The following is a 21,047-nucleotide window of genomic DNA, read 5'->3' on the forward strand; positions in this document are numbered from 1 at the left end:
TGTGTCACATTCAGAAATGAGGTCATTGTGACCTTTATTTGGCCTTAATTAATGAAACATGGTGTACTACAGGGCCTGTGTTCGTGACACCGTTTTCATGCTCAAGTCCAGTTTCTTGATCCAGTGATAATTTAGTATATAATCATACTTCGTCAATGATATGTTAGATATTCTGAGGGACTTTAACCGATGACTGTTTTCAGTGTTTACAATTGACTTTTTGATTACAAGATTTAAGCAGGTTACAACAAAGTCTGCTTGAGCACAGAAATCATGCTTGGGCATAAGAATGGTTTCATGAATATGGGCCCAGGTTTCTGAAGTATATCTTTACTACCATTTCATATATGGACTTAAGATTTGGTACAAGTGTACATTATAATCAAACAAATGGGTTCAATTTAACCTCGGCAACATTTAAACACAGCATGGGCTAAGGTCTGGGAAACTACTTCTACCATTTTATATACGAATGTCAGACTTTTAAGAAGGTAAGGTAGTCGGTGTAGTGAAGCAGAATGAGGTTCATGAGGCTACTGTTCATCTCGTTTAATTTGACCTCAAGTACTGAACGATGTTTATAAAGGAACAGATATGCGGGGAGAGGGGGTATCTTAAGCCCCTGCTGTAAGTTAAATTTAGTCAAGATCCACGAATAATGTGGAGAAATCCAGAGTCCCTCAGTGGTTAGAAGTATGCAATGTTAGAATAGGGAAACATTTTGTTATTGTGTCCAATCTCATATAAAACAATATCAAGATGTACCTCATTGACAATTTTGTAATTCATGGTGTTAAAATAGAAGATATACATGACCAAACAATTTCAATGATTGGGGTCAAAGTTAAAAATATAAGCAAGTCACTTTGCCATCTGGTAATACACCAGATTATCTAATTTGGTATCTTCAGGTGAATGGATACAATAGATTTGTCATAACGTTTGGCCCAAAACATGGATGGACTTTGAAGTGTAAACCTTAAGTTCCCTCTGGCAGTATTAATGGGATACTGTTTAATGATGAGAAAAACAAAATTTTAAAGACGCAAGGTTTATTGTGAAATTTTTCAACATGGAACAAGACAAACAAGCTTCAGATACATTGATAATTAAACATCTTTGAAGCAAAAGGGAAATCATATGATCATTACAATACTTCTCAGACCTTTTCATGGATAACCACTTAATTTTTAATTAACGATTATCCAATGTTAGTAAGGTTAAAATTGAAAATGTCCATATTTATGTTTGCTTTGTTGCAGTAAAAGGTGAACAAAGCAAACATAAGACAACAACCAGATTATGGATATATAACATGTCGCTCTTTTTCTACAGTTATGTATTCATTCTGTTGTCAAATATTCCTTGTTTGATTATCGTTAGACATTCAACACATTAGATGTCTCTTAATTCGGAGGTAACATTTCACGACAAGTCCAAAAAACCCACTTGAGAAAGTGAATCTTAAGTTCAAAATTAACACACAAATTGCAAACAACATAAATGTCATGCAAAAACAAATATACAAGTAATGTGGTCATGTATAAAGATTTGCATATAAGATCAATATGAATAAAAAGATATTGATATAATGAACAATAATATTATTGAAACATGCATATTCAATATTTATATGCATGCAACACCTCTGCTGAAGTGGTCCACAATAGTGAGATTCAGTAATGCTATCTCCTGTTTATACACAGGATCTCAGTAATAGGGAATGCCCTGATCAAGAGTACCAAAGTGATATAGTAAATCAAACTCGTAAACAGAGTACACACTTTAAGTAAAACGTTATACTAGGAAAGGTTTAATATCAATATTTACCCAATGTAAATTTCAGCAATGACAAGGAATTTCTCTGTTAGGTATGTTGTAAAACATGATTTGCTGTAATGATAAACTCACCCCAGTTTACAGTAGTAAACCAAAACTTGTAGAAGTAAATCACCCCAGTTTTTTACAGTAGTAAACCAAAACTTGTAGAAGTAAATCAACTCTGAGTACAGACTTGATGTAGTAAATCAATACTGAGTCCAGATTTGTAAACTAATAATTTATACTGAATAGATTTTGTAAACAATAAACACAGAATGGTTGAAGTTTTTGATTAAAACAGTTTTATTGATGTTTTTCTTATCTTTTCTAAAAAGTCACGTGATAAATTTAAAAGCAATGAAGGCATCCCTCTAATTTTGAAATCCACAGGATTTTGATATCACATCTTCTCTGCACCCTCTGAATATATCCCGACAGAAATAGAGAGACAGGGTCAGCTATCTGATGGGTACCACACGTAAAAACGACAGACACGTGTCCCTGAACTTTGAAGGTTACGTACATGCTCATCAGAGATGAAAGGCCATCAATTTAACCAGTTCATGTGCGATTCAACTTTATCTTGATTCAAATCACTACACAGAAATAAAGAACTAGGGTTTGTACCTTCTACAAGGTGGCACATACAAAGACTTTGATTCTGTCACGACATATGCAAAGGGTGCAGAGCAGATATTCGAGTTGAACCCTAAGATTCTGAAGATGGCATCCCACACTGGCGTAACATAAATTAGCAGCAATACGGGTGTCTTACACAGGGCAGTGATATAAAACAAGCAGCAATGAAGGTGTCCCACAGACAGCCTGTTGGTGTAATACATCAAATAGCACGGCTACCTGCCCTCTTGGCAACAATACATCAAAATTTGAATACAACATCAACTGTCACTATTGCACTTTGCCGCAGGAAATTTTCATTCATGTGGTCTCTCACTGTTCAAACTTTTTCTTTGAGGATCTAAAAGAATGAAGTAAAACACATCAACATTTAGGATTTCATGGTCAAGATTATTATTTGATCCTTGATTTAAAATATCTAGATATCGAACATCCTTAATTTGATATAGCAAAATATTATTGTTGTTTTGATGCAGCTAGGTTTAACAGCTAAATATAAGATAAAAATAAAATCTAAAATTAATGTGTAATGCAAGACTATGCAAACAGGACATTAATTCTCTCAAAGAAAATGGAGATGCTTACTTTTTCTTGCTCTTTGGAGATGTAGACTGGAATACACTACTGGCAGCCATGAGGTTTTCTATGTACTGACCCAGCACCTGGTTCTCCGACTTCAGCTTCAGATTCTCCTCCTTTACAGTGTCCACACGTGATGACAGGTCTGTAACCAGGGCAAACAAACATAACGGGAAGGTAATCAAGACAACAAAATATTATACGTCTGTTATCATGTCAACACAACAGGATCATAGCTATAAAAAAAGTATAATATTCTATAAAGAAGTTTATACTTTTTAGTTTGGATATCAGTCATATAAACCATATGATCTCACATATACTTAAACTACCAATATAAAAACAAAAAAAATGGCTGATTCTATCTGCTTTTGTTCATTTTGGTTGAATTTGCAATTCGTATAGAGAGTGAAGTCCTTTGTCATTAATAGAGCTTTTTGTATCGGCCAATCTGATTAAAATCATCTGTTACATGGCTCCGCCTGAACATCTGAATGTGCCCCGGTCAGGGTCACGTTCAAGTGACCTTTAGATGAACCAATCAGAGGCGCACTGGCAAAATTTGCCAGCGAATCGGAATATCATGGTCGATACATAAATAGCGAGGGGTATCGAACAGATTAGTTTTCCAAGATTGATTGGTCAAAATTTAATGAGTATTTATAAATATAAAGGTCACCTGAAAGTGACCCTGACCGCGGCATACTCAGATGTTTAGGCGTAGTACGAAGTTAACGAAGCCATGTAACATATGATTTTAATCAGATTGTGTATCGGCAGACCCGACAGAGAATTAAAAGTTGTTTGTATAAGTAAAAGTGACCTACCATCCAGTGTATTCTGTAGCTCCATCACCTGGGCGATGAGGCGCTGCTTCTCTTCCTCCTCGTCTGGGTTCACATCCAGGTCAAGGCCTGCATTTGAAGTAAAAAATCAACCACATTAAAAAGGATATTGAATAGTCGCACATTAGAAATGATATATATTTTCGAACATCTGTGTTTTCCTCTGGTCACAGGAAAATATCCTCTTCATCAGGATGATGAATTACTGTATAATCTGTACAGATAACGTCAAACCATTTAATTTGATTCACTCAATTTAAGCATTGTGCAATCTGGCATATCTAACTTTCCAACACAGAAAACATACAGAGTCTTGACAAATAGGTGACTGGCCAGACATGGTTTTTATATAAGGTTATATAAGTGTTAATATGATATAAAAAAAATCACTAAATGGTAATTGTGAAATTATGATGATGGCACACAACCATAATTCAGTGTTACAAATTTACCACTGAAAAGTAATATTTGAAGTTTATTTAACATAAATTCAAGATAATTTTTCATGCAACATTTATTTGTTGGTCTCTGTGGGAAAGGTTTATATCACACAGGTGTTAATGGACTTACTGCTGTAAGTGTCTGTCCGAACTTCCCCAGGGTTGATGAATGGATGGTCAACAGTTTTCACATCTCCTGGAAAAATTTCATCAAATAAACAGGTGAATTAAGTAAATACAAATTATCAATTTTGTCACTTTAAGTATCAAACAACAATGCTATTTCTGAATATTTAAGATAGTAAACCATCTTGAAGAACTTATACAGTACAATTTGTAAGCTACTGGGTTCAACACGTACATAATCCTGAATGTTAAGAATATGCATTTTAATCTTTTTATGTACATTTTACCAACACAGAAAAGAAAAAGAAAAAAAATCACTTTGTGTAAAAAAAATATCTTTTTTTTCCTTCTAGAGACAAGTTTGTTTAAATATTCCAGAAAGAAGTTTGATACAGAGGGATTCTCAATCTTATAGAACTTTAATCTCTGTGTTACGTCTATCACTGATGGCCAGTTTCTGATAAGTCATTTTCCAAATCGAACACTTATGCTCTCTATAATATCACATATTTTCTCTGCACCCTTGGATTTTGTCAAGACAGAATTGAAGTCCCTGTACACACCACATTGCTTAGTTAACTAGACCTGCACACCTCCTTCATGGTATTGCATAACGATAAAGCAGAATAACCAGATGTTTTTGTACAGACTTCAGTGATAATGACCTTTGACCTTGTAACTTCAAAATCTAGAAGTTCCTCATAACCATTAGAAAACGGTACTCTTATAAGGAAATAAGAGTATTGACTAATCCTATTAAATTTCAAGGTCTTCCAGGCAAATAGATATAAATAATCACTGATACATTATCCATAAAATAGATTTTATCTTATCACAGAAAAAAAGTATCCAATCCCATGTTTCTATGGGAGTTACAGTTTTTGACTGTGATATGGGGACATCCTTAAATCTATTTTAAAAGAATCAGTGATTATCTCCCTTTACATGTGATACAATTCCAAATTCCTCCAAAAAACCCCAAAAGAGCAACACCAGGATACACATTATTATGTACATACCTTTCCTTGTCTTTTTGCAGAAGAAAATTAGGGATTTGTCAAACTAGTATAATGATCATAGCATAATGGGGGATTTCAAATGCAAGAGGTAGTAAACAGACAACTCCTTTTGAAGTTTCAAGTTAAAATTCTTAAAATGATCTAAGAATTTGTTAGTCTAAAATTGTAAATGGAGAAAAGATTGCAACAGAAGTGAACTACAACAATCTACTATGATCAAGTACACTTCTGCCAATCCTAAGAAATATCTGTGTGTTGTCTTTTCTCTCTTGAACGGGATTTTGGGAATTTAAAGAGTAATAAGATGACTGTATGTGTTCACTAATAATGATGCCATTCAGGGGCACCTGGACACCTCAAACAAGTCGGACAGACAGCTCACTCATTATTCTTGCAATAGACTTATCAAAGGTGCCTAAAACAGACACAGGGGATCAAAAATATACGACATGTGTGCAGTCAGTTAATAGATGCTCCAAGATTTTATTTAATATATTGGACCATCTAATATCCCCTTTCACATAAGTTTGGACTTTATAGCTGAGCAAGCTAATTATTTACCTGCTCAGCTGGGGATGTATATGTATAAGCAGAAATTCTATCAATGCATGTTCATGACCACCCCTGATCCACTGTAGCGGAACTAGACTTGGTCGTTCATTGGCGACCAGGTAGCTCAATTGGTAAAGCGTCCATCTAGAGTTTGGAAGGTCCCGGGTTCAAACCCCGGTCTGGCTGGCATTCTCCCTCTCCTAACTTACAGTGGTGCATGTGATCACCCAACCCTTGTTTCAAGTATTGGTGTATGCTTGGCAAGGGGACATTTATATTGAGTCTTGGGACCACGGGTACTTAATAAGTCTTTTCTGTAAATACACTAATGTTAATATTATGGGTGTACCCGTGTTAGGACAGTCTTTACAGACTTACTGTGACAAGACTGACCCGAGTACCAGTAGAAAGGCCCAAAGCTCTAATACGACTGAATTTAGGCCATCAAGAACTGTAATCTTCCTCTTTACATTACTACTGCAAAATGTCAACTGCAATAATCGTTATTTACATCACATCATTCAAATTGTGGAGTTCTGAATAAGAGACTGTGTACAGAATATTCGCTGTACTTGTAACCAGACAACATAATAAATTATCGCATGCATACAAACAAATGAGTCGAACCTGTGTCACTATCGCTAGAAAGAGGCACGTTAAAGAGATTTTCTTTGTTGGTTCCCGTGGACATTGTGCTGTATTCTTGTGCCCGTATTTATACAAGACCAGGCGAAGATGGCGATAAATCGGCGACTTCAGATGCTGGACAGGTCCCAAGGCAAGCCTCACAGTATGACTCAACAGTCAACAGGCAGTCTGTAGATGAAACAGAGAGATACAAAATGACGCATTATACCAGGAATTAATAACCGTATAACAATACTGAAAAAGATATCAAGCAAACATTTAAACGTGAAGTAATATTTACAATATACTTGCTTAACATTTACAACTAACATCAGTCGCCATATTGGATTTTTATTCAAGTCACATGACTGTGACGTCACGATAAGGTGCTCGTTCACACACGAGTTCATTCAAGCTGTCAACAAACCACGAGGAATGTCGACTGAGAGTGACAAGCCTTAAAATGTCGGACGCTACCTCGACTGTCTCGCGGACTCCATAACGACCGGAATCAGTCATGTCTCTCACTTGTAAGTAGAACTATTTCACACAAATGATTAACAGCGGTGTGTATTTTAGAGTTTATTTATGTTTTGGAGTATGAGCGAAAAAAGTGAAAAAAAATTGGCCTGAGAAATTAGTAGGATATATATCGCTCTGATTGTCAGTGGCCCACTTGTCACACCTGTGTGCTTTTGCTTTTGTTATAAATCACAGAAACACCTACAACCCTTCCCTTTGTACCGACATCACGGTCATCACATAAACATGCTCCCCAACCACAGACAGACCCCCTAATTCTTCTGTATTTCTCACAGACGGGAGGATAAAGTGATATTTTAGATAAAATCTTTACCCTGCCAAACAATCATATACTAGTTTTTCATTTTTTATTTATCACAGTGGTACAATTGTACTTACAGCATGTCGTGTGAACATTTTATTCATCTTTTTGTTACTTTTTGATGTTGAGTATTTACTGATTTTGTTATATTGTTAGTTGGGTTCACTCAGGTATACCATGATTTAATTTTGCGATGACAGGTAGATTTGTTTGTAGGAAAATAATAAGTCGGTGTTAAAGATCTGAGTAAGAGACACAGTGGCACACACTGTCCTATATATCTCAATCTGATAAGGGAAGAGCCCGATGGCAAACAGTGTCCAACACAAGTTATCCCTACATACCTCTTTTAAATTTTAAAACAGTGTTTTGTGACAAATTTGAAAGCCCTATGTATATCTGTGTTGTAAGATAAATGTTTTTGAGATATGCAACACATGTCAAAACACGACATGGTGTCTAATGTGATGACCCAGATATGTTACAAGATATATAGACACTTGTGTTTTTTTAACAATAAGTAAATATTTAAACTATTTCAAGTCAATTTTTACGAAAGTCAACAATTCTGACGTGCTAGCCTGCCAGGTTATGTGTAAGTGTACCATTTAGTCCCACAGGACAGGTGAGATTATTAAGTGGTGTAACGATATATCATACTGGAACAGTAGTAGGTATTTCTAAGTCTAACCAAGGGATTAGTAACCTACAGGCCGGACAGAGGGTGTGTGTGTACTATTTACACAAAACCCTGAATTACCCATATGTTTATACATATCACACCCAAACTATAGTATTTCTAAAGCTTAATGATAAAAGAAATGAGCACTACTAGTTTTTTGTTTTTTTATTACAACTGATTAAAAACAAAAATGCATATCAAAATTATTCTGTATATAAGTGAAAATCATTACTAAAATTTAGTATTATTTTCCTAGAGAAGCAACTGTAAAACTGTCATTAAATAAATAGCTTATGTATACAGCTTATATAACGTTAACTACACCAGTGATACACACATACCACTTATACATAGGTATTAGGTAGCATTAGCACATATTAACATGTTTGATAATAGGAATAATATTGGCAACCTCCAATTACACACTGTATAGTAGTTACACACTGTAGAGTAATACTTGAGTTTGTTATAATGAGGTGGTTTTACACACAACCATGAGTACTTAATACAGTCCAACATGCTGATGTGACCACCTCTGTAAACAGACCATCTGTGTTAAGAGACATCTTTAAATGTTCCTCATTGTAGCAAATTTATTGTAAACTGAACTTGTGTTAAGATACCAGTTTGGTTACTAATAGAGATCACTGTTTAAGGACCCACTGAGGGTGATCTCTTATAACAGGTTTGACTGTAGTTAGATATTTATTTAGATGTTTCTTCCTAGCACAATCACATCGTTCAAATTTAAAAATGGACTACATTTACATAACTCTTCACAGGTACAAGTTTACTTCTTTTAAATATATTCTCCTCAGTCATAGAGAGCCTTTCTATCAGTTATGATCAAATTATATAGATATCCAATACATCATATTGAGTAACACTTCGCTGTCGTCATAACTGTGAGGTAATTGAAATAAATAGATCTGTCAATCTGTATTTTATGGTTGGCAGGTCTTGTAACGGTGTAGCATACATGCTAACCTCTTAATTTTTCTTCTGTAGGCCTGCCAAAGAAGTTAATTCATATTTTAAATTTGTGTTTATGATTATAAGTTGAAACTAAAAATACAGAAGGGTCAGTAAGTTGTAAAGTATTTTTTTCAATCGGTCTACTATTTCTGATTACAAACTGATCATTGATTATGATTATCAAATGACTGCCTACCAATATATGTAGGATTTAGTGATGTTGTCACATGTTCTACTGATCTTGAAGTTGAAAATCACAGTATATAAGACTTTGCTTATACGTAGTGACAGTGCCCTATATAGCTGGAAACCTAGCATTACTCTTCAATAGACCTACAATTCATACCGTCAAATAATACAATCAGTACAATTCGATGATTTCGAAGATTTCAAAGGAACTTGCCTTATCATGCATTCAATACTAGTCCTATGCCACCTGGTTTGTACCTCCAGGTATGTGTATGTCACCTAACTGCAATGATGAAGCAAAAGATACAGTGAGCGCAGCACCGACCCAAAACCATTTTATACCCCACCTAGGTTATTTGAGCAGATTAGGAAGGAGTCACTTTCCCGGAAAGTCCATGTTACAATGTCAGTCAGTGTGAAAGGCCAGTTTACCTATATCTGACAATTTCTAGGTGAAAAACTCTGTAACAAAATCTGAAAATGTCTTAAATATATGTACCAGCACCACTGTCAGTCAAAATAAGTTAGGTGTTCATTGTAAATGAATTAATTGAATTTAAGCAAAACTAAAGGTTTTGTATTTCAATTTGAAAGTGAATGTAAAAATTGTCTCATTCCAAAATATAGAGAATTTGCAAGTCCTGATTGCAGATTATTGGTCCTGTAATAAATTGGTTAAATAATAGTGAATCAACCTGGTTCAGTTTACAGGTAGATATATGTGCAATTCAAAATCAGTTTTATCGAGAAATTGAAGAAAAAAAAATTAATTTATTTGTCATTTGAATTGCCGGATTGATTTCAATATCAAATTTAAATTCTAAACCATGGTATCTATTTAAATGTAGAAAGAGAAATTAAATACGCTATAATATCATCAATCATGCATGAGAAATAATGCAGAAATTGACAGGTGACCTTTCAGACTATCAATATATACACAACTTATTACTTGCCCTATAGATCTGTTCTAATAAAATATGTTGCTGGAAATGAAGTATATATTTTGTTTTGTAGCACCATATCTAGTAGTCCTTCACTGTGTATGTATATACGCTTACCAAATTTAGCCATTAAATGGTTAAGATAGTCAAATTAGACAGAGTTCAGAGGTCACAGTAAACTAATTGACAACCCATGGATTGTACTGCAATCTGTAGGATGTCCAAGGTCACAGTAAACTATAAGACAGTCCTTGGATTGAACTGAAGTTTGGCAAAGGTCAAATGTCACAGTAAACTATTAGCCCCTGTATGGTATTGCAGTCTAACTGAGGTCACAGTAAAGTAATAGTCCATTATCAAGTAATTGTACAACAGTCTGTAAGAGAAAAACAATTAGACAACCAGTGTATTGTACTGTGGTCAGTCTGACTTCAGAGGTCACAATTTAAACGTTACAAGGATTGGACTCCAGTCTGTGTTTACAGTGAGCTATAAGCCAGTCCATGTATTGGACTGAAGTCTTGATTACAAAATTTCAGGGGTGAATGAGTTACAGATTCATGTTCTGCAGTCTTAGTTCTGAATTCAGTGACCAGAGTAAACTAATGTTGTATAATACTGTATATATATAAGGCTCTTTTTAAATCTATCTGTATAATACCAGAAGACCTCGATTCCGAGTACCGTATAATATCAGGGTTGGAGGAGTGTGCTTGGGATTCAATTCATTGATAATAGTTTTAAAAGTTTTGAAGTCAGATGTTTTGACCAGATCTGCTGGGAGGTTGTTCCAATCAGTGATGGTACGTGGAAAGAATGAGCTCTAATACATATCAGTATTACACAGAAACTGCCCGAACTTTTCACTGTTTTTAGCAATTGTTTGATGCGGCCATGACTGATCTACACGTATGTCAACTAGCTCCTTCTTACTACTGATCTACATGTATGGCCACTAGCATCTTCTTACTACTGATCTACATGTATGGCCACTAGCTCCTTCTTACTGATCTACATGTATGTCAACTAGCTCCTTCTTACTGATCTACATGTATGGCCACTAGCTTCATCTTACTGATCTACATGTATGGCCACTAGCTCCTTTTTACTGATCTACATGTATGGCCACTAGCTTCTTCTTACTGATCTGCATGTATGGCCACTAGCTCCTTCTTACTGATCTACATGTGTGGTCTCTAGCTCCTTCTTACTGATCTACATGTATGTCAACTAGCTCCTTCTTACTGATCTACATGTATGCCAACTAGCTTCTTCTTACTACTGATCTACATGTATGGCAACTAGCTTCTTCTTACTACTGATCTACATGTATGGCCACTAGCTCCTTCTTTCTGATCTACATGTATGGCAGCTAGCATCTTCTTACTTCTGATCTACATGTATGGCCACTAGCTCCTTTTTACTGATCTACATGTATGGCCACTAGCTTCTTCTTCCTGATCTACATGTATGGCCACTAGCATCTTCTTACTTCTGATCTACATGTATTGCCACTAGCTCCTTCTTACTGATCTACATGTGTGGTCTCTAGCTCCTTCTTACTGATCTACATGTATTGCCACTAGCATCTTCTTCCTTCTGATCTACATGTATGGCCACTAGCTCCTTCTTGCTGATCTACATGTATGGCCACTAGCATCTTCTTCCTACTGATCTACATGTATGGCCACTAGCTCCTTATTACTGATCTACATGTATGTCAACTAGCTCCTTCTTACTGATCTACATGCATGGCCACTAGCTTCTTCTTACTGATCTACATGAATGGCCACTAGCTCCTTCTTACTGATCTACATGTATTGCCACTAGCATCTTCTTCCTTCTGATCTACATGTATGGCCACTAGCTCCTTCTTGCTGATCTACATGTATGGCCACTAGCATCTTCTTACTGATCTACATGTATGGCCACTAGCTCCTTCTTACTGATCGACATGTATGGTCACTAGCTCCTTCACAACTTTATAGAAGAGGACAAGTCGATGGTCCCTTCTGCTATCCCGGAGTGATGGTAGTTTTGGGGCATCCAGCATTGACATCGCACTGCTTCTTCTCCGGAAATCAGATGTTATGAACCAGGCAGCACGACGTTGTATCATTGTTTATCCTAAATCATCTATATATTGCCATACTTCAAAAGATAGTACAGTAAATTGTGATCTTTGTGATAAATATCATAAGAAAAAAACTCATTAGGGGACTGTTTGGACTCCAACCTGCAGATGGACGGCTCCTACCTTTATATTGACATGTAGACTAGCTCCTACCTTTATATTGACATGTAGACTAGCTCCCTACCTTTATATTGACAGGAAGACTAGCTCCCTACCTTTATATTGACATGTAGACTAGCTCCTTACCTTTATATTGACATGTAGACTAGCTCCCTACCTTTATATTGACATGTAGACTAGCCCCTACCTTTGTATTGACATGTAGACTATAGCCCCTACCTTTATATTGACATGTAGACTAGCTCCTACCTTTATATTGACAGGTAGACTAGCTCCCTACCTTTATATTGACATGTAGACTAGATCCTTACCTTTATATTGACATGTAGACTAGCTCCCTACCTTTATATTGACAGGGTAGACTAGCCCCCTACCTTTATATTGCCATGTAGACAAGCTCCTACCTTTATATTGACAGGGTAGACTAGCTCACTACCTTTATATTGACATGTAGACTAGCTCCCTACCTTAATATTGACATGTAGACTAGCTCCTTACCTTTATATTGACATTTTTTTCATTTGTTACTCTTGCAGTGTATTTGTTTTGCCATAATTGCCAAGGCATATCTTTATCTAATGGAAATTGTAAAAGAGGCAACTGTTAGGGAAAACTGTCTAAAATGGATATGCTGTGAATTACAAAAGGCTCAGGTATATAAATATTATATTGTTGTCTTGACCTGCATGTTCCATCATTAACTTTGAGGTACATCATGAATATGTTGACCTATAAATTGCTTATGGTAAATGGGGTTTACTGTTTGACTCTGAACAGCAGAATTTTCATTGGAAAGCTTTATAAACAAACCTGAATTGACTTTTTAAAGCAACATCCAGTTATTTTTCAACTGTAGTGACACTGGAAAGTTAGTTTAAAAGGTCTTGAGCAGAAAATATTCAGGGGTTTCATTGGGTAATAAATACACTTCACAGTAAACATTGATTTATCCTCATGTGTACCTCACGACCTCAGGTGTTGTTCCATTTTATACTGTCAGTCCTACTCCTTCCAGAAGGAAAGTAGCAGAGTATCCAATTACCTGTGTAAACTATGTGGCTCACTGCAGATAAGTAGCTGTAGGCATACTGTCTGTCATGGCCGCCATATAAACTAATGGAAATCTAAATACTCCATAATACTTGTAATGAACCTTGTCAGCTGTATCCCTCAAGTCTACAATACTCAACAATCAAGCGAAAGATAAATTAGGGTCAATTGTCTCTCCCTGACCTGTCTTCCTACAGCCGATTGAACGCATCATTTACACAGGACAACTCTGGGTGACAGTGTCAACATAGACTTCTTGGTTCATTAGTGTTAAAATATGTGACAGATATATGCAAAGCTTTGTATTGTAAATATTTACACTAGGACAAGACTTAAACAAAATGTATTAATCCTATAATTTGTATAGTAAACTAAATAGTGTAACAGTGTAGAAAGTTGTGCGTTAATATGGTATGCTAGCCAGTGTATTGAAGACAGAATGTTAGTTATAGATACTACATTAAGTTGTTGTTACACCACTTAATAGTATACAATGTATGTAGAACTAACTCCATTATTATTGTCCACCACCTTTTTCATTAAATGACATCTCCTCCCAAACTACTGAACAAACTTCAACCTAATAAGGTATGCAAATAAAGGGACTGACCGTCCTCATGGTTGAGGGCCTGGGTCAAAAGTGGTCGAATAGGTGGACTTGCCTTAAAATCCAAAACTACTTAGCAGATTTCAACCAAATTGTAGTAGAAACATGCTTATTCCATTGGGATAAAATGTTTAAAATTAAATGGGATTTTCGTCCTGGAGGCTAAAGGGCTCTTAAGTATCTTGCACTGTTTTGTCTCCTTAGTGAGTGAGATTTTACATTTTACCCACCAGCCACTTAATTCAGCTGTTCATTTCTCAGTGTAAATCATGCTTTGTCCAGATCATAACTACTGAACCGCTGAAACTATGTTTACTTTAGTAAGAGAGCTAAGTATCAGGACAAGACGACTATGTCATGCTCAGGGGTGTAGGATAGGGAAATTACACCCAAGGGGTTTTAAAACTGGGTAAAATAATGTATTTCTACACCATGATAAGTTTAAATGCAAATAATTTCACATGACGTGGAGATTTCCACTTCTACAGTACACAACTCAGAAATCTCTAGAATGTAAATTGAATGAATAAGTCATAAAATATTGTATAAAACGTGAAAGTCTTGATAATCCAAGAGCCTGAACAAACTCAACAATCTTGGATTTCTATATACATATGGATATTTGGCCTTGGAGTGACTGTTTATAATGTTGTGTACTTTTGTGGGAGTATATTTTATCTAGACCTTGGAAGTGTCTTGTTGTGAGTGTGATTATATTTTGTTTATACATAGTAAATACCTCTCCTGAATAATTGGAATATTATCTTTATTAAAATATTGACTCTTTTTTCAGAAGTGGACGAGCCAGTTCAACTGATGTAGGACTTTGCGGACCAACGTTTCATTTGTGTAGTGTGTTCTGGTTTGTTGAGAAAAAATAACTAGAGACAAATGGAAATTAATTAAACATAACGAGCTGATGGTGGCATTATCGTTGTTGTGTGGATTACTATTGGGCCGGGTGTTGTGTTGCCACAGAGGCCACAATGGCCAACATCAACCTGCTCAGTCGCATTAACAACGGTCTGCCGGAAGGTTGGGAGGCAAAGCTGACTGTTGACCACGGCAGAATCTACTACATAGAGTAAGTATTGAGCATTGTCCACGTCCTCCGAGAGGTGGGAACGTTCCCATGTCTATACTGATGTACAGCTCTTAACAATTACTGATAAGTGGTAAGTTCATTGTTAAATGTTCAAATACTATGGTGGCTAAAGGCTTATGATGGCCAAACATGGCCAGGCAATTTACACGTCTAATATGCACTCGACTTGTACAGTTTTCAAGACATGTACAAGTATTTAAATCACACATCTAATGACCATTAATGAAAATTCAATATGTGTTCATTGAGCTAGTTGTGGCCGTGTGTCTAGTGTGTTACAATGCAGATGAAGTTAAGATCTACAAGTAGTAATTTTAACTTACAGATTACCAATCATGGTGTTTGCATCAAGCCCCTGTTATATAATTATGTCAGATTTGTGTATATGTAGAGCACAATGTACTGCAGTACCCAGACAGTGTGAACAAAAGACACACAGTACATTATGCAGACAGGAATGATAAGCTTTTTGTTCGGTGTTTGTTATTCTATACCTTAATTTTACAAAAGCATGTTTCCAACTTCCTAGATTCAGTATAGCGATATTTTTATTGAAATTGGTAAGGTATTTCCTCATATTTGCTTCATGTTAGGAAAATAAAACAATTTTTCTTTGTGGGAAGCAGCTGGTATACGGCTGTAATACTTAAGGCCAAAATAAGTCACTGTTGTAGTTTGCAATATATTGCAATATAGACAGGTACAATACATTGATCATATTACAAAATAACATGTTATGTAGACAGGTACATGTAGGATACTTTGATCGTAGTATATGTAAGGTTGAAAGTGTACCTCACTAAACAGACCTGAGAATAGTCTGCTAGGCTTTGTGTGATTAACTCAGGGCAAGTTGAGATAGCCTGTAGTTACAGTTCTGTGTAGATAGGGAGAACTCCCTGATTCTCCAGGCCACCCCTACACAGTACTCTGTCGGTAGGGAATACTCCCTGGATCACAAGCTATAAGGCCACCATCACATGTCAAACAGCTACAGATTGACCCCCAGATGCTGCAATCTCTCATTGAACCCTCCAAGAAACAACCTACTTGGGCCAAGTTGGCCTGTAATGCTTGTAGTGTCACAAAAACTCACCTCTATAACATGTATAAGGTCATAAAGTCTTAATATTTCATAGATGGTGAACTTACAAAATCCACACAGGATCAGTCTAACACTTGAAGAAGGTCACCCCTCCAGACACTGATACAGCATTGCAGGGTTTTAGTTTGTTGTCACTCCCACGTAACTATGAGAGAGATAGGCCTCAGCCTCCAGGGTTAACTTGTATCTGGTATGTAACACTATGGTAGATCTAACAGTGGGATACAGGCAAGGTAGATGTTTTTGTAAGATGTTGAAATAAACTCTTCAGTTATAAAATGGGATTTGGAGGATTACAGAGACAAGTTATAAGATGTGTATTTATATAATTATAACCAACAGAACTACTGGGATTCAGTGCCACAACCCACTTGTTTCTGGGGCTGATCATCATCAAAATCCACAGGAAAAGTGTTATTATCAGCAATAAGGAAGCTCTTATCAAATCATTTTCTATGTTTAGGTCAGGGTGTTCAAATCTTATTTACCCATCACCACTTGGGTAGATAATGTGTATCATTAGGAGGCTTGTTATCAGCTTGTCTTTCCTACACCCACCTGTATCACAGTCTGTATTTAAACAGCCATCACGCCTACTGTCTATCACTTAAGGTGCCTAGCCCCACTCTCTCTCTCTCACAGACATCACTTAAGGTACCTAGCCACACTCTCTCTCTCTCACAGAAATCACTTAAGGTACCTCGCCCCACTCTCTCTCACAGATATCACTTAAGGTGCCTAGCCCCACTCTCTCTCACATACATCACTTAAGGTACCTAGCCCCACCATCCCTAACAGACATCACTTAAGGTACCTAGCCACACACTCTCTCTCTCTCTCTCACACAGACATCACTTAAGGTGCCTAGCCCTACTCTCTCTCACATACATCACTTAAGGTACCTAGCCACAAACTCTCTCTCTCTCTCTCTATCTTTCTCTCTCTCTCTCCCTCTCTCTCTCGCTCTCTCTCTCTCTCTCCCTCTCTCTCTCTCTCTCCCACAGACATCACTTAAGGTACCTCGCCCCACTCTCTCTCTCTCTCTCACTCTCTCTCTCTCTCTCTATCCACTTCTCTCTCTCTCTCTCACGCTCTCTCTCTCTCTCTCACTCTCTCTCTCTCTCTCTATCCACTTCTCTCTCTCTCTCTCACTCTCTCTCTCTCTCACGCTCTCTCTCTCTCGCTCTCTCTCTCTCTCTCTCTATCCACTTCTCTCTCTCTCTCTCACGCTCTCTCTCTCTCTCTCTATCTTTCTCTCTCTCTCTCTCTCCCACAGACATCACTTAAGGTGCCTCGCCCTCCTCTCTCTCACACACACCCACTCTCCCACACCCCCCCCCTCTCTCTCTCTCACACACCCTCACTCACACACCCCCCCTCTCTCTCTCTCACTCTCTCTCTCTCTCTCACAGACATCCCTTAAGGTCCCTAGCCACACCCTCTCTCTCTCTCTCTCACACAGACATCACTTAAGGTGCCTCGCCCTACTCTCTCTCACATACATCACTTAAGTTACCTAGCCCCACCATCCCTAACAGACCTCACTTAAGGTACCTAGCCACACTCTCTCTCTCTCCCCCTCCCCCTCTCTCTCTCTCACACACACCTCAAAATATACACCCCCCCCCTCTCTCTCACACACACATCACTTAAGGTGCCTAGGCCCAATCTCTCTCTCTCACAGACATCACTTAAGGTACCTCGCCCCACTCTCTCTCTCTCTCACGCTCTCTCTCTCTCTCTCACAGACATCACTTAAGGTACCTAGCCCCACCATCCCTAACAGACCTCACTTAAGGTACCTAGCCCCACTCTCTCTCTCTCTCTCACAGACATCACTTAAGGTACCTAGCCCCCCCACCCCTAACAGACATCCCTTAAGGTCCCTAGCCACACCCTCTCTCTCTCTCTCACAGACATCACTTAAGGTACCTCGCCCCACTCTCTCTCTCTCTCACTCTCTCTCTCTCTCACGCTCTCTCTCTCTCGCTCTCTCTCTCTCTCTCACTCTCTCCCTCACACACACATACCCCCTCTCTCTCTCTCTCTCACTCTCTCTCTCTCTCACTCTCTCCCTCACACACACATACCCCCTCTCTCTCTCTCACTCTCTCCCTCACACACACATACCCCCTCTCTCTCTCTCACTCTCTCTCTCTCTCACACAACCCTTAAGGTCTCTCCCCCCCCTCTCTCTCTCTCTCTCTCACTCTCTCTCTCTCTCACTCTCTCTCTCTCTCTCCCTCTCACACAGACATCACTTAAGGTGCCTAGCCCCACTCTCTCTCACATACATCATTTAAGGTGCCTTCCCTCTCTATTCTTCACAAAAATCACTGAAGGAGCCTAGCCCCACCATCCCTAACAGACCTCACTTAAGGTACCTAGCCCCGCTCTCTCTCTCTCTCTCCCTCTCTCTCTCACAGACATCACTTAAGGTACCTCGCCCCCCTCTCTCTCTCTCACACACTCTCTCTCTCCCTCTCACACAGACATCACTTAAGGTGCCTAGGCCCAATCTCTCTCTCTCACAGACATCCCTTAAGGTACCTAGCCACAAACTCTCTCTCTCTCTCTCTCTCTCTCTCTCTCTCTCTCTCACATACATCATTTAAGGTGCCTTGCCCCTCTATTCTTCACAAAAATCACTGAAGGAGCCTAGCCCCACCATCCCTAACAGACATCATTTAAGGTGCCCAGCCCCATTATTCTTAAAACTTTAAAGAAATAACTTCAGGTGCCTAGTCCATTATACTTAATAGCCATTTCTCAAGTTGTCTGGCAAAAACTTATTTTTGTCCCAAGTGCATTTTAGCATAAATCAAAAGGGCTCGTTTCCTTAAAATTTAGGAAAGCTGTGAAGATGCCAATGTACAGAAGCTAATCCATGTGGACAGGTCACTAAAAGGCCTGTCATTGGTGTTGTTTATGATGAGCTATCATCTTTGTCATGATTAAGCCAAATGTAGACCCGCTTAAAGATTTTAATTTTGTTGAGGTTGCAATTCCTGGAAAATTTTAAGTTGTGTCCTCAGAATGCATATTTTGAGTCCTCACGTGTCCAACGACAGGCCGTTTAGAGTCCCAGGTTGTCACCGGGGATTCCTCATCATGGTGATCGTCTCCGGCAGCCAATCAATACCACATCTTTTTCTATCAATGCTGTGTAGCCATGCAGACAGCACAGAATGCATCTTACAGTGCTAATAGCCTGTGGCTACACAGCCTAATAAGCTTATAAACTACAGACAGGAGTGTATTGGGTTGAGTGGAACACAAGGGCTATTCATAGAGGTGTCTTATCACCCCTAATTCATTGGAGATCAGTTCAAAGGTCACAGAATGGTTGACCCGCCTCAAATGGTCATATATGATGTCCACTATAGGATCTACCACTGGTTGCATATATATTTTATGTGTGAGAGGACTCTGTAAGTGACAAGTTAAGTGGGCCCAACTGTGTACTAGGGTACTATAAAGTGTGTATTGGTGGAACCATAAATTGGGACTGATGTGTTATATGTATCAAATAAATCTGCCTATATTGTGGGGAAATTATCATTTTTTTGTTGGGAATGAAATTCTAAACGGGCTGATTTAACATCCGAGGAGAAGCACATGATAAATGAGGACTGCTTTGTCAGGGTCTGCTCTGATCATACAGGACAGATAGAGATCTTGACCTCTCAACGCTTTCAAAGTCACATTGGCAAATATTGTTGGAAAGGCTATTACGTGTATAACTCAAGTAGGACCTTTATATCAACTGAACCCATTGGCAGTTTACCCCTTAAACATGAAAGTAAAACATTCTCCATTTCTGGAAAATGACATGTCCGAGACATTAGTGTTGAATACATTATCATATGAATCATAGCCCACACTAACCTTGTGTGTATCATTTAATGAAGGTATACCAGGAACTGGGTACTATTAGCATTTCATACCCAGAAATGGGTACTGTTCAGGCCTCGAATTAAACATTTTATGTCACTTGCTGAAAAAAGTGCCTAAATTTTTTACTTGCTAAAATATTTTTTTACTTACTATTTAACTCTAACTACAGTTGAACTTGCTTATTATGATATTCTATTTGCCAAAGAAAAATATTATAATAACTGTTTTATTATAAACGATCATCAGATATAGGTAGATAGATGTGGGAACATTTGGAAATATGAATACAAATTGATATTGTAATAAATGAAATAAATTGTTAGTTGTAATTTATATCATTGTGTTGGGAAAATTTGAGAAAAATTACATTTTTGCCGTCGCAATGATCGGTATGTAAATTCTACTTTTTACTTTCAAAAGACTTTGAGCAATTCTTAAGAACTATCATTATACTACATCCTAGCTAAGGATACTGTAATGTAACAGTCAATAGTATGTAGGGATGTCACGGTTAACCGAAATAACGGTTAACCGCGGTTCAAAAGACCACGGTTCAGTTCGGTTCATAATTTCCGTATTTTGGTTCGGTTCTGTATAAGTGGGTCATAGTTGTTTGGTAGCAGCAAAGGCGTGTATTATTTGTGTCACTCGATCGATACACGCCTCTGACTCTGGGTAAATGGAGAGATGCTCCGAATGGCAGATGTGACGGCCATTTTGGTGTTTCACATGTTACGACGATCACAG

General features: G+C 37.8%; 2 protein-coding genes across 10 annotated transcripts in view; one reads left to right on the forward strand and one right to left on the reverse strand.

Moving 5' to 3' along the window:
• Nucleotides 1-1,035: 1,035 nt before the first annotated feature.
• Nucleotides 1,036-21,047, reverse strand: part of LOC110445783 (short coiled-coil protein B-like) — a 35,488-nt gene continuing 15,476 nt past the window's right edge. Inside the window, exons 1-6 of one of the 3 annotated variants that reach the window (XM_021490573.1) lie at nt 16,451-16,468; nt 6,649-6,837; nt 4,455-4,520; nt 3,867-3,953; nt 3,046-3,184; nt 1,036-2,800 (exon numbers count right to left, since the gene is read on the reverse strand). In XM_021490573.1, the coding sequence (XP_021346248.1) occupies nt 2,773-2,800; nt 3,046-3,184; nt 3,867-3,953; nt 4,455-4,520; nt 6,649-6,712 (384 nt within the window). In that variant the 5' untranslated portion in view covers nt 6,713-6,837; nt 16,451-16,468 and the 3' untranslated portion in view covers nt 1,036-2,772. Of the gene's footprint in view, nt 2,801-3,045; nt 3,185-3,866; nt 3,954-4,454; nt 4,521-6,648; nt 6,838-6,978; nt 7,041-16,450; nt 16,469-21,047 lie in introns of those variants that run through there. The other 2 variants (XM_021490571.1, XM_021490572.1) reach the window with 2 other exon arrangements.
• Nucleotides 7,042-21,047, forward strand: part of LOC110445782 — a 99,250-nt gene continuing 85,244 nt past the window's right edge. For all 7 annotated transcript variants that reach the window (XM_021490564.1, XM_021490567.1, XM_021490568.1 and 4 more), the window contains exons 1-2: nt 7,042-7,178; nt 14,987-15,277. In XM_021490564.1, coding sequence (XP_021346239.1) covers nt 15,180-15,277 — 98 coding nt within the window. In that variant the 5' untranslated portion in view covers nt 7,042-7,178; nt 14,987-15,179. The remainder of the gene's footprint in view (nt 7,179-14,986; nt 15,278-21,047) is intronic.

Source organism: Mizuhopecten yessoensis, unplaced genomic scaffold (assembly GCF_002113885.1).
Source record: "Mizuhopecten yessoensis strain PY_sf001 unplaced genomic scaffold, ASM211388v2 scaffold2369, whole genome shotgun sequence".
Lineage (NCBI taxonomy): Eukaryota > Metazoa > Mollusca > Bivalvia > Pectinida > Pectinidae > Mizuhopecten > Mizuhopecten yessoensis.